The sequence below is a fragment of the Aplysia californica genome, unplaced genomic scaffold (assembly GCF_000002075.1).
Source record: "Aplysia californica isolate F4 #8 unplaced genomic scaffold, AplCal3.0 scaffold00328, whole genome shotgun sequence".
Lineage (NCBI taxonomy): Eukaryota > Metazoa > Mollusca > Gastropoda > Aplysiida > Aplysiidae > Aplysia > Aplysia californica.
Window position 1 is genome coordinate 450515 of NW_004797598.1, and position 12279 is coordinate 462793.

The 12279-nt window shown below is 39.7% G+C and overlaps 1 protein-coding gene across 2 annotated transcripts in view; it reads left to right on the forward strand.

The window, feature by feature from the left end:
* LOC101850736 (importin-7) overlaps positions 1 to 12279 on the forward strand; it is a 30002-nt gene that overhangs the window by 4459 nt on the left and 13264 nt on the right. For both annotated transcript variants that reach the window (XM_013084914.2, XM_005102506.3), the window contains exons 3-13: positions 1939 to 2095; positions 2428 to 2586; positions 3428 to 3584; positions 4962 to 5051; positions 5627 to 5721; positions 6372 to 6442; positions 7052 to 7200; positions 8700 to 8799; positions 10211 to 10404; positions 11140 to 11229; positions 11803 to 12010. In XM_013084914.2, the coding sequence (XP_012940368.1) occupies positions 1939 to 2095; positions 2428 to 2586; positions 3428 to 3584; positions 4962 to 5051; positions 5627 to 5721; positions 6372 to 6442; positions 7052 to 7200; positions 8700 to 8799; positions 10211 to 10404; positions 11140 to 11229; positions 11803 to 12010 (1470 nt within the window). The remainder of the gene's footprint in view (positions 1 to 1938; positions 2096 to 2427; positions 2587 to 3427; positions 3585 to 4961; positions 5052 to 5626; positions 5722 to 6371; positions 6443 to 7051; positions 7201 to 8699; positions 8800 to 10210; positions 10405 to 11139; positions 11230 to 11802; positions 12011 to 12279) is intronic.

The window sequence follows — 12279 nt, forward strand, 5'->3', positions numbered from 1 at the left end:
CCTAACAACGACAGGTTTTTAGATTATGACGGCTCGCCCACAACGCCAGGGGTCAATGCACAATTTATGACAAAACGTAATGGAGTCACTTAGGTGGCCGTCTAAGACAGGTGTTTTTGCTTAGTGTGATAGGGGTTGTGTGTTGAAATATGGTGGCCGCGGCCGCGTTGGACAGGTGCCCGTTTTACACAGTTAAATTATATAGAAAAAACGCAAGGGACGAAATGGAAAGTGTCCGTTTGTACAGGTGGCCGTCTTATAGAGGTGGCCGTCAGGGCAGGTTCGACTGTATAATGAATAATAATGCAAGATTTATCCCTTTATAACTCTGGATTGTTCAAAAGTTCTATGTTCAGAACATTTCAGCAACCTAAATTTTTAAATGCTTTCTGACTTGATCTCATAGACCACGACTGGGAACACAGACAATCTGCCAGTGTAAAATTTTATTTCTGAAAAAAATGTTTTTAAAAACTAGGCAGGCAGGTAAGTAATTGTTTTTTCAATTACTCTGTAGATTTAAGTTGTGCTATACCGTATGCAATGTTTTATGGCCAATTACCAATGTCAGTTTCTATTTCATGAGATTGTTCAGTGACCTTGGCCATACATTAATTTCCATTGGTTGGTAGGGTTTTAGAGACCAGTTCTTCATGACCCTGAGAATATCTGGAACACTTCAGTGCTCTTGTCGGCAGCATATGTCTGAGATGAGACCAGAGACCTAAACAAGTATAATGCAAGATTTATCCCTTTATTACTCTCGATTATTCAAAAGTTCTACTTTCAGAACATTTCAACAACCTAAATTTTTTAATGCTTTCTGACTTGATCTCATAGGTAGCGACTGGGAACACAGACAATCTGCCAGTTTAACATTTATTTGTGTAAAAAAATTTTTTTACTTGAGTTTTTACTAACACTAGTGAACAAATATGATTTACCGGATTTCTACCCTATAAAGACATGTATATCAAATGTCTCGACTCAATTACAACTTGGGCTTTGCATTTAACTACTGTGTATAATTAATGATATTGTTATGCCTTGGGCGGGGAGAATGAAATGACAAATTTTCAACCTCTGTACACAATAGACATGACGCAGTCTTGGTAAAAATATTTTAAAAATTGTGATCTTCAAAATACAGCAAGCAAAAGTTTTTCGTTAGTCATCAGACTAATTTTAGTTCAGAATATGACATTATTTTTGCGATTGGACATAATTTGATAAGTTTATAAACTAAAATTTTGTCACCAGCAGGCTGTCTAGCAGAAAACAAAAAATAAGGCTCTGTCTGATTTTCATGGCGTGAGGACGGAGTACAAGACTATCTGACAACACAATTGCAACCGATTTTCTTATTTCCCTGTGAGGGTGGACTGAAGGCAGACAAGGTCAAAAACCGTCAGTTCTAACTACGTGTAAGTGTAATGAACACTTAACACTTCACCAACGCAGCATGCAGAGCGCGCAACACTTATACCCACAGACCATAATACAGACAAAGATCGTACCTTGCAAGATAGTTCACTCCTCTCTTTGAGTCAATTAAAAAAAGTGTCCTCAAAATCCGGTGTCGCCCACTTCGAAAAAACGCAGACTTTGCTAACTTGTGTCAAAACAATAAAAGCGAAACTAACTAGTTGTGCTATTCCTATTTTTCTTCTGAAGAAACGAAAGAGCTTCAAAATAAAGACTGCAGCGACATCTGAAGCAATGCGCGGACACTTTTGAGCGAGTGATTTTTCTTATCAATGATCTTTGATACAGAAGCAGTACACGCTCTATCTCACCACAGCTGATCAGCGTCCCGTGGAGACAAAGGAAGGCTTCTTACCGTCGCCGATCAGCGTCCCGTGGGGGCAAAGTGATTAGCTTTTTATAACGAGCCAATTCTCTTTTTGATGTTTGTGGACAATTACTTTTTTTTTTCAGGCGTCATTTACCTGAAGAACATGCTTACTCAATATTGGATGGAGCGAGAGCCTGAAAATGTGACGGACAACGTTCCTTTCAACATTCATGAGCAAGACAGGCAGCCTATACGTGACAACCTCATTGAGGCCATCATACATGCTCCAGATCCTGTCAGGTAAGTTGGTTGATCCCTTATGTTCCATGCTTTTCTCGAGTCATCTTGTATGCTCATTGAGATTGTATTTTTTAAAAAGAAAAATAATTTCATTTTACTAGAACAGGTTTTTGTAAACATCATGGAAATATGTTAGAGCTTAAAGCTTCTATTAAAAATGCTGTTGAAAATGCATAGTATTCTTTTTGTGATTGCAAGCTTATTTTAAATTGTTTATGAAAATATATACATTTATGCATTGTTGTATTTACAATCTTAAAGTTTCGATGAAATGTTTCTTGTGTTGAAAATGTCAGCTTTATACATGGGGTTTTTTTCTCTTCCACTTGCAGGGTGCAGCTGTGTGTGTGCCTCAATCATATCATTAAGAACGACTTCCCAGGACGTTGGCCCAATGTGGCGGAAAAAATGGCTTTTTACATCAATTCAGACAACCATGCTTTTTGGATGGGAGCTTTGGTGTCTGTGTACCAGTTCGTCAAAGTGTTTGAGTAAGTGTGGCACTGATTTTCTTTGCAGAAATATTTTGCTTTATTTTATACTATCTTGCAACAAGTATTCTGTAGAAAATCTTGTCCTTTTCACACATTTTTGGCACTTTATCAAGTCCCCTACAAATACAAAATGTTGGCTTGTTCTGTCTCTAATTGCCGTTTACAATAATCCCAGGAAACGTGGAGACGGGTTAAAAAATTGTTTTTTTGTACAATGATAAGGAACTCTGAAAGTGAATGTTAGAAAAGAATAAAGAATTTTGAATGAGTGTAGAGAGAATTCGGGTACTTCTGAACGTAGACCCCATGATGATCCTTGATTTTCTGTGTAAAAAGTAGAGCCGACAGTTTAGGATACACCAACCGCAGGCAAAAAAATGCTTTAGGTGGCTTATTTCAGATGGTCAAGAGTGGGTGGTTGGCGATGCTGGCGGATGCCCAGGTGTGGTCTGCTCTTTCTTTCCATACAGATGTCTTTCCTACTTTTATTTTTGTGTTTTATTACTCTATTGTAACACATTTAATAATTGGTACTTTTATGACCTGTTTATGTTGCAAGTGCTGTAGCACTATAGAAAGTGGGTGGTTGGCGGGTGCTCTGGTGTGGTTTGCTTCTTCTTTCCTATCAAACATCTATTGTCCTTATGTCCCCTTCTTCTTTTTTATGTTTGTTACTCTCTTGTAACACCTCTACTCTTTTGGTGTTCATATGACCTTATAATGCAGTTGCGAGCGCCGTAAAACCTCTACTAAAACTAAACTAACTCTATTGAAACTGGGGGGGAAAAAAGGTGGACAGGAACTAAGATCCACCCCTTTGTCATTGTTTTCTCTACAGGTATAAAAGATGTGAGGAGCGCCAGACAATGGATGACACTATGAAGCACATGCTCCCCATTTTGTACCAGCGTCTAGTGCAGCTCGCACAGGAGCCTTCTGAAACCTCCAGTCTTCTGCAAAAGCAGATCCTGAAAATCTATTTTGCCTACACACAGGTACAATGACAGACTTAACTTTGTGATAAAAGGCATACAATTTCAACGTTGGTCAACTATAGATATAATATAGTCTACTGAAAACATAATACCAATTATTGAAGTGTTGTGACTACTAAAAAATGGTCAGTCATATGCAATTAGGGATTCCTGTGTGTTGTAATATAGGGTGTAATGTATCGTCCCCTCAGAACTATTTTGTCCGAAGTCACTCTTTTTTTATGTTCACTTTGGACGGGGCAGTGCCACTGACTGTAGTGTCTTTTAGGCCATTCCCAAAGGGGGGACATCTCTCGTTCAAGCATAGTAGAATTGTAAATGAACTGGCTCATGTCACGCTCATAACTGTGCCTGATCTACAACAGAGAACTGCTGCTTTTTCTTTCTTGATCCTTACTATTGTCATTTTACCTCTACTTCTTTTGTATGTTTGTCACTCTCTTGTGACCTGCTATTTTGGGGTGCCTTGATAGTCGAAGCAGACCTTGTGCTGTTGAAGCTAGAGAGGTGAGCTGTCTAAGTCTGATTCCCTGTAAAGACTTCTCTGTTGAGACCCACCCCTTGGCGCTCATATGACCTAATGCAGTTGCGTGCACCGTAAAACCCTCTACTCTAAAAAAAACAACAAAAAAACCACGTTGGACAAAATAGTTCTGAGGCGACGATATAGTCACTGCAAAAGTGGATTTTTATTCCTGACCAAGAGAAGAGTGAATGACCATACCTGCTTGTGGCACTTTGTGACTATTCTAGTGCAATTTACATGTTTGTTTGCTTTGCTCTCCTTTCTCCATACTTTTGTTATAATAAGGTGGAATATTGTTAACATGTCACCATTGTTCATTTTGTGTAAATGTGAGAGCCAAATAGACATGTTCAATGTAAATGAGTAAAAATAGAGTAACTTAATCCAGTGGCTACCAGGGCACGAGGGCACATTGAGTGTTCCTGCCTTTTACCTTTATTTTATTGGAGCCCATGGGTAATTGTGCGCTAGGCTCAGCACTTACTACCCTCAACTTTGTTCTCACTTTTTTCTTGTAGTTTATTTGTGACTCTTAAAGTAAGCTAGGTGTTATGAGTTCAGTGTCTATGTGTCCTAAATAAAATATTAATGTGGCTGCTGCTTCTTCTTTCCTATCAAACATCTATGGTCGTTATCTCCCCTTCTTTTTTATGTTTGTTACTCTCATGTAACACCTCAAATCTTCTGGAGCTTATATGACCTAAGGTTAATGCAGTTGCCAGCGCTGTAAAACTTCTACTAAAACTAAAAAAAACAACAAAACTTGGTGTTCTAAGTTCACGTGTCCTGAACTGTGCCAGGTATTGTCTGATGATTGGTGTGGTATTTACATGTGTTCTTTTTCATTTCAGAATTATTTGCCAGCGTCTGTTCTGACCCGAGAAGTTTTCACTCAGTGGATGGAAGCCATCAGACAAATCGTCGAAAGAGATGTACCACCAGTATGTTAACGCTTTTCCTGTTGATTTGAAGCTCTCTTGAGAGAGTTGACATTCATAATTTTTCAGCTACTCGTGCGCTGGCCACAAAGCAATTTGTTCTGTCTGGTGCAATGAACTTAGATCTATATATTTTTGTTCTTCATGATATGAAAGTGAAACCAGAGACAAGAGTTAAAATTAAGTCCTGATTGTTGTTGTTGCACTATGAGATTAAGCTTTTTTTTCTCCAAGATGTAAGTCATTTAGTTTCCTGTAAAAATGTTAAAATAGTTGTTTTACCTATCAGAATGAATCGACCCTCCCAGTTATTGTCAAAAGTTTGAACATTTTTGTTGCAGTAACATAAGTGGCTGGAAAAATCTACAAGGCGTTGGAGGTATATAGATGTAAATGGTCTCAGAATTGAATATAGACTCACATGATCAATTTATCACCCTTTGTTTGGTTGCTTTTGATTTTTTTTGGGGGGAGGGGGGTCATTTGTTTTGTTACCATGGCAACCAATTTCGATCAATATTTACTGATTTTATTGATCAATTTATTCCAAATAATATTTGATATTGCATCTTTTGCAGGAGTCAAACCAAGTGGATGAGGAAGAGAGGGCTGAGCTGGCATGCTGGAAACTTAAAAAATGGTCTGTCCACATCTTGGCCCGTCTGTTTGAGAGGTAAAGACAGCAATTTTTTTTTTTACTGTTTTGGTTTTGAAATTGTATTAGTCTACTTCTTTTGTCTTCTTCAGCCATGTTGGAGTCGGTGATGTTATGACAGAAATCTGCTGGGTTTTTGTTTTTTAAAGATTTTTTACCCAATGTGTGGTTATATATATTCCTTTTAAAACTCTTGACTGCTCCAGTTTTGTCTAGGGTCTCCATTGTGATAATATCTTTGCTGCCCTTTTGATTAGACTTGACTGCAGGTCTTATTAAAGTACACTTGGAATATGGGTGGTTCTTCTGGAGACCCCTTTACAAGATCATTTTTATTCTTTTTGACTTACATCAATGTTGAAAAGGGCAGATCAGTTTCTCCCTTGTAACACCTCTAATCTTCTGCTCTTATAAGACCTTATTGTGTATCAAGTTCCGTAAAACTCTTAACTAAAAAAAAAGAAATCTAAGTATAGCTTTTGACTAGATTGTCATTATTGAGCTATTTTTCCCTCTGATGCTGAATGCACTCTGCAACAAATGAGCTGTTCTATTTTGCCGTTTAATTTGGAATGCATACCACAAGTGAACTGTTTTCCTGCATTTCCAAATAACCCCTTTGGGATGTATATGTCTAATATTTATAATAATTTTTGTTTTTCTTGCAGGTATGGTAGCCCAGGAAATGTGACAAAAGAGTACAATGACTTCTCTGAATGGTACCTCAAGACCTTCTCTTGTAAGTGGTAGTGTTAAAAATGCAATATATATTGTAAAAAATTGGAGAATAGCTGTTTTATGAAAATTTTGTAGCTGGGTTTTATTTTATAAGTTTGTTAGAGGGGGGGCTCACCCAGAGGTATGGTGTTTGCCTCCCTTTCAATGGGTCCCGGGTGCAAAACCTGACGGCAACATATTTTTCTAAAGAATTTTCTCCTTTCACCTCCTTTCTTGCTCTCTAAGCATGTTCTGGCGTCTGTTTTCCACTCCACTTTATGCTATTCGTAACTGCATTGGGCACTCTGATGTGTTCCTTGATCTTAAACAATATCAGCCACTCCCTTCGCTTACCTGGTTTGCCACTGGACTACCCTGTAGCTGCCATAGTTTGAATCTCTTATTAACTGATATTTTAGACTTATGAGCTGCTTGGAGAGTTCTCATTTTGCTCTGCCCAATTGCCTCGGTTCTATCAGAGGTGGATGCCTCTATTGGAGGTTTCTGCTTATTTACTTCTTGTTAAACACATTCCTTACCTCTTGATCGTTCTGTAACTCATTTAAGGTAAAAAAAAACATATATGTACGAATAGATCGGTGTGTAAGTTCTATGCTCTTTCCTTTCTCAGGTGGGGTACTGAACGTTTTGCTGAAACTGTTGGAAGGGTATAGACAAAAGGTGTATGTTGCGCCGCGCGTTCTGCAGCAGTCGCTCAACTACATCAACCAGGGAATCAGCCATGCCTTCTCTTGGAAATTCATCAAGCCGTACATGCAGGTATGTGATTTCTTTCTTTCTTTTTTCCCCTCCCTCTTTCCTTAATTGGAGTACTTTTACTTTTTTGGAACTCTTTGTTTTTGAGCGAAATAACTAGATTTAGAATTGTCCTCCTGAGTAGAGCTGTTCTCAAGGAACTTTACTTTTTAACAATCACATTTTCAGCTATTTACAGCTATTTGAAGAGTGGCGAAGCCATTCAAATGCTGTGTGACTGTCTCAACTCATTGTAAAATTAGAGCGTATTATATATAACATAATTGCGGTAAATATAGAAATAATTTGCACTTGATGACAATTAGATAATGATAAGCAAATGACGGTGTGAATAGGGAATAGAGCTGATGGCCATATATTATTATATTTAAAAAAGGAACATTCGCACAGGTATTAGAATAGTTCCTTCAAGCCACTTATCATTTCATTTCCTCCTTTTTGTAGCAATGCCAATCGCCCGCTGCGCCTTGTGCCGGAAATCGGCCTCCGCGCGAGGGGTATTTTTTGGGCCGCTCGGAATCAGAAGTGACTCTCTTCTAAGTTTAGTTACGGGAAAACTCCTGGACGAAAATCAATGAAACTCGGCAACCAACCAGAGGAAAGGTTAAACTAACGACATGCCAGCGTACAATCCCGAACGATTACTAGCACCGGAGATATTGCCGTGTTTGTGAGAATTTCCTCTGCGGTTCGAAAACTAAGCGGAGCAGCGGGTTGATCGCCGACCACACAAGCGCCCCACATGTCTTCTTTATTGCTGTAAAATTTCAGATCTCTGCGTTTAGTAGATTTTCCGTACCAACTTAAAATTACCACCCACCCATTGATAAAACACTAGATCTAGAAACTTAATCGCGCATTCAAAACGCGAGGTGCCGGCATGCAAGAGGCGCGTGATCGCTAGGCGGCATGTGATTGGCTGCCTATAACCAAATGGGTCACCGATGACTACATCGCGGGTTTTCCCGATAGCGCTTTACTGAGTTTTAGAAGGGGTGATCGCGTCGCGGTAAAAACGATGTCACGCAATTCAACAAATTTCACGCAAATATCAGTGTTTAAGATCCAAAGTAATAAAGACAACGAAAAAGTGATAGCAGAACTAGATTTGGCACTAAAAATCACATGGAGATGCCAAGTTTCATTCATATGCTCCAATTCATTACTGACTTATGAACAGTTTTTCCTCAAAATACATCAAAACATGTCCCACATTTTGGCGATTTTTTCCTATATGAAGGTCCTCCAACATTTTGCAAACAAAAATCCCAATAACTTTTTTATTTATCAATGGATTTTTAAAATTTAAAAACCACAGTTCTTAGAATTTACTCTAGTTTCATTTAAGCCCATTTTTAAGCAATTCGGATGAAAATTTAATTTTTCATTGTCATTGCTACTTTTTGTTCTTTTGTAAATGTTCAAAATAAAGGTGTCTGTGTATATAGCAGTTTTGTCTTCCCGACATATGCTTATGTTGCTCTGATGCCGTGCCTCTGCAGACAATGATTCAAGATGTGATCTTCCCGCTGATGTGTCACAATGATGAGGACGATGAGCTGTGGAACAGTGACCCTCTTGAGTATATCAGAATCAAGTATGGTAAGGGAATGTATAATAATAGTGTTCAACAATTTGTTCTTGTGCGGGGGGGGGGACACCTTGCTTTGTTCGGTTTCATGCCGGATTTTTTGTTTTTGTTTTTGTAAAGTGTTTTACGACGCTCGCAACTGCATGAGGTCATATGAGCGCGCGGGACACACCAAATATTTTCAGTTGGTAGGAAATTATGAATTTTTTTCCCGGGTGGCAGCCGAAGCCTGCTCTTATTAACGTGCGCAACTTGCACACAGGCCCTCCGAGATTTTTCGCCCTTGTCCGAGAAGGTTAGGTGTAGATCTTTCCTACCAGAAGATCAGGGGTGTGGCAGAAAGACAGCAGTAAGGAGGAGCCAAGGAGTAGCAGTAGAAAGGCTGCAGAAAAAGTCAGGAGCCCTGAGGAGGGGGTGGGGGCAGAAAGTTGAAATGAAAGCAGACAACAGAACATTGCTAGAGAGCAGGAAAGGAGGTGAAAGGAGACAATTTTAGAGAAGAAAATTTTTCGGTTGCTACCCGGATTCGAACCCGGGACCTTTGAATGAGAGGCCAACACCTTAACCTCTAGGCCACGAGAGCCCCATGCTGGTTTTTGAAGTCGAGGTGGAGTGATTGTATGGCTTAGTGGGATTGTTAACTTCATGGCTTATATAGATTAGATAATGGATGTGTAGGACGCTGGAGTTTTTTTGGGGGGTGGGGGGTGTTTTGATGTTCCTTATATCAGACATGGGGTCATTTAATGTGGGTAATGTGTTTATATCAAAGCCCATTGGAGTCACAAACTGCAGCTTTACATTTGGAATGTAGTTGCCGTTAAGCTGGAGACTTGTTAGACTCCTGTACTAGTTCCTAATTGTACTGTGACTTAGGTGGTTGAAAGGTGTTGGTGGCAGGTGCTACTTTGTTAAGTCGTTACGGTCTATTGTTTTCAGTTGCTGAGTCTCCTCTCAGTACTAAATTTTCATATTGTTGATTTGCTTCTTTTGCAAAAATTTCAGCGGGCAAGGATAACCTGGAACACCCCCTCCCCCCTCGGGGTGGTGCTACTGACTTAAGTGTTTTTAGGCCATTCCCAAAGGGGGGATATTAACCTGTTCTTATGCACAGTAAAATTGTAAATGGGCTGATTCATCAATGTCATGCTCATAACTGTGTCTGAACTGCAACAGGGAACTGCTGCCTTTTTCCCCCTAATCCTTACTATCGTCATTTGCCTCTACTTTTGTGTTTGTCACACTCTTGTGACCCGGTATTTCTGGGGTGCCTTGATAGTCGAACCAGACTTTCTCTGTAAGGATTTCTCTGTTGACATCGACTCCTTGAAGCTCATATGACCGTACGCAGTTGCGAGCGTCGTAAAGCATCTACTTAAAACAAAAACTAAAAGGATGACCTGTTATTCTTTCTCTTCCCAGATGTGTTTGAAGATTTCCTGTCCCCTGTGATGGCTGCACAGACAGTATTCCACTCTGCTACAGCCAAGCGAAAGGAAGTTTTGAACAAGGCAATGGGATTCTGTATGTCCATACTCACCAACACGAGCTCCGAGCCACGGGCGAGGGATGGTGCCCTGCACATGGTTGGAGCTGTTGCTCAAGTCTTGCTAAAGGTGAGAGCTAGAGCTGTTTTTAAAAAAACACTTTTATGGCTTAAGTTTCGAAGCGTAGTGGGAGTCACAGCTAGGGTACTGGTTGGAAAGGTTGGTACAGTAGGGGTTTATTTTGTTTCACCACTCCAGATTTTTTGTCAGAAGTTTACGTACTTCTATGCACAAACTTGCACACCCAATAGCGAAAACCCTTTTGGGGACCCTAACAGGCGGGGTCGAAACAACCCACCAATTGATCTAAACTGTTGGTGGAGGCGTGAAACATCTCCTTTTTAAAATTTTAAACCGAGTCCGTATTTTTTTAAAATGAAGAAAGTACTTTTCAAAAGACTAACCAGGACATGCCATCAAAATCCGTGTATTAAAATGTGATATATTTTTTTTTAATACACGTTTTTCGGTTCACCAAAACAATCCATAAAGTTACACTTTGCCCAGATGTTTTTGTATATTTTTTTTTGCCGAATCCACTTTTGTTGTAACTCACTTCTGACAGTTCACGCAACGTTTGCTTGACTGTTGTAATGTCATTTGCGACCATTCTCACAAGTCCTGCAAGCCAGTATAATCTATTGAAAATACACCTAAAACACTTGTTGGAGAGGTAGTTGGGCCAAAATGGGTCCCCGTCTCAACCAAGTTAACTTTGTGGTTATGTGGTTACTTTTTTTTTCTGACAGCGAAGTATCTGTGTTTCATATATATATGTATATAGTATTTGTATTCTTTCAACAGAGAAAGATCTACAAGGACCAAGCTGAACAGATGCTGACGACCCATGTCTTCCCTGGCTTTGCCAGTGGACATGGATTCTTGAGAGCTAGGGTAAGGATTTAAAAGAAAGGTTTTTAGTGTCTTTTTTTTTTTTTTTTTTTTTGCTGTTTAAAAAAAAATTAACTAACTGTTCTTATCTTACTGCATGGATGTACATTTTTTTTACAATCGATGGAGAATGTAGACAAAGGTTTCTTCTTTTCTTTTTTAAAATGTATTGTAAACTATGAAGTGCCCTCCCTGCCTTCAAAACAATTATGAAAACTGCCTAGGGAAACACGATTCTACCTCTCAGTTGTAGAGATCAGGGGTTTTTTTTTTGGGGGGGGGGGGCATTTAAAAAAAATAAATTTACATGTAGTCAAAATTGTCCATGATGGCCACCCATTGTCAAAGAAAAAAGTGGAGGAACAGTATCGTTATAATTTAGAAAAAATACACAAGGTTGAAAAGTTGTCATTTGTTCAGGTGATTGTCTTGGACAGCTGACTGGTAGAGCAGATTCTACTGTTTAGTCAGTTTATTGATGAATCGTATTGCAATTTTGTTCTTTCTGTCTGTGTCACTTCCTGAATCCATTTAGGCTCTGGCATAACAATTTTTCTTTCTTTTCGAAACCCGCAGTCCTGCTGGGTGGTTCGTCAGTTTGCTGAGCTGAAGTACCGCAACTGGCAGAATGTCAACCAGGCGGTTGAGCTGGTGAAGGTTGCTCTGTGCACCGACAAGGACCTGCCCGTGCGCGTGGAAGCGGCCATCGCCGTGCAGATGCTGATCACAGAGCAGGAGAAGGCCAAGACTTACATTCAGCCTTTTGTGAAGCCGGTCATTCTGGGTAAGGGCCCTTCTTCTCCACCTCTTGTTTCTTACTATTGCCGGACCTTTCAAAATATCAAAATATAAAAGTCGAAATTGTTTAAGGCGGCTGGCCGTCCATTGTCTGGGAGAAAATTGGTTGACCTAGATAGGTGGATGTCTTGGACGGTGTGATCATTACATTTAAAAAGAAACGCTGGGGGAGGGGGTGTCATTTGAACAAGTGGCTGTGGGCAGGTTTGACTTTATCCCCCCCCCCCCCCCCCAAGTGTTTTGTCAGTTTTACTA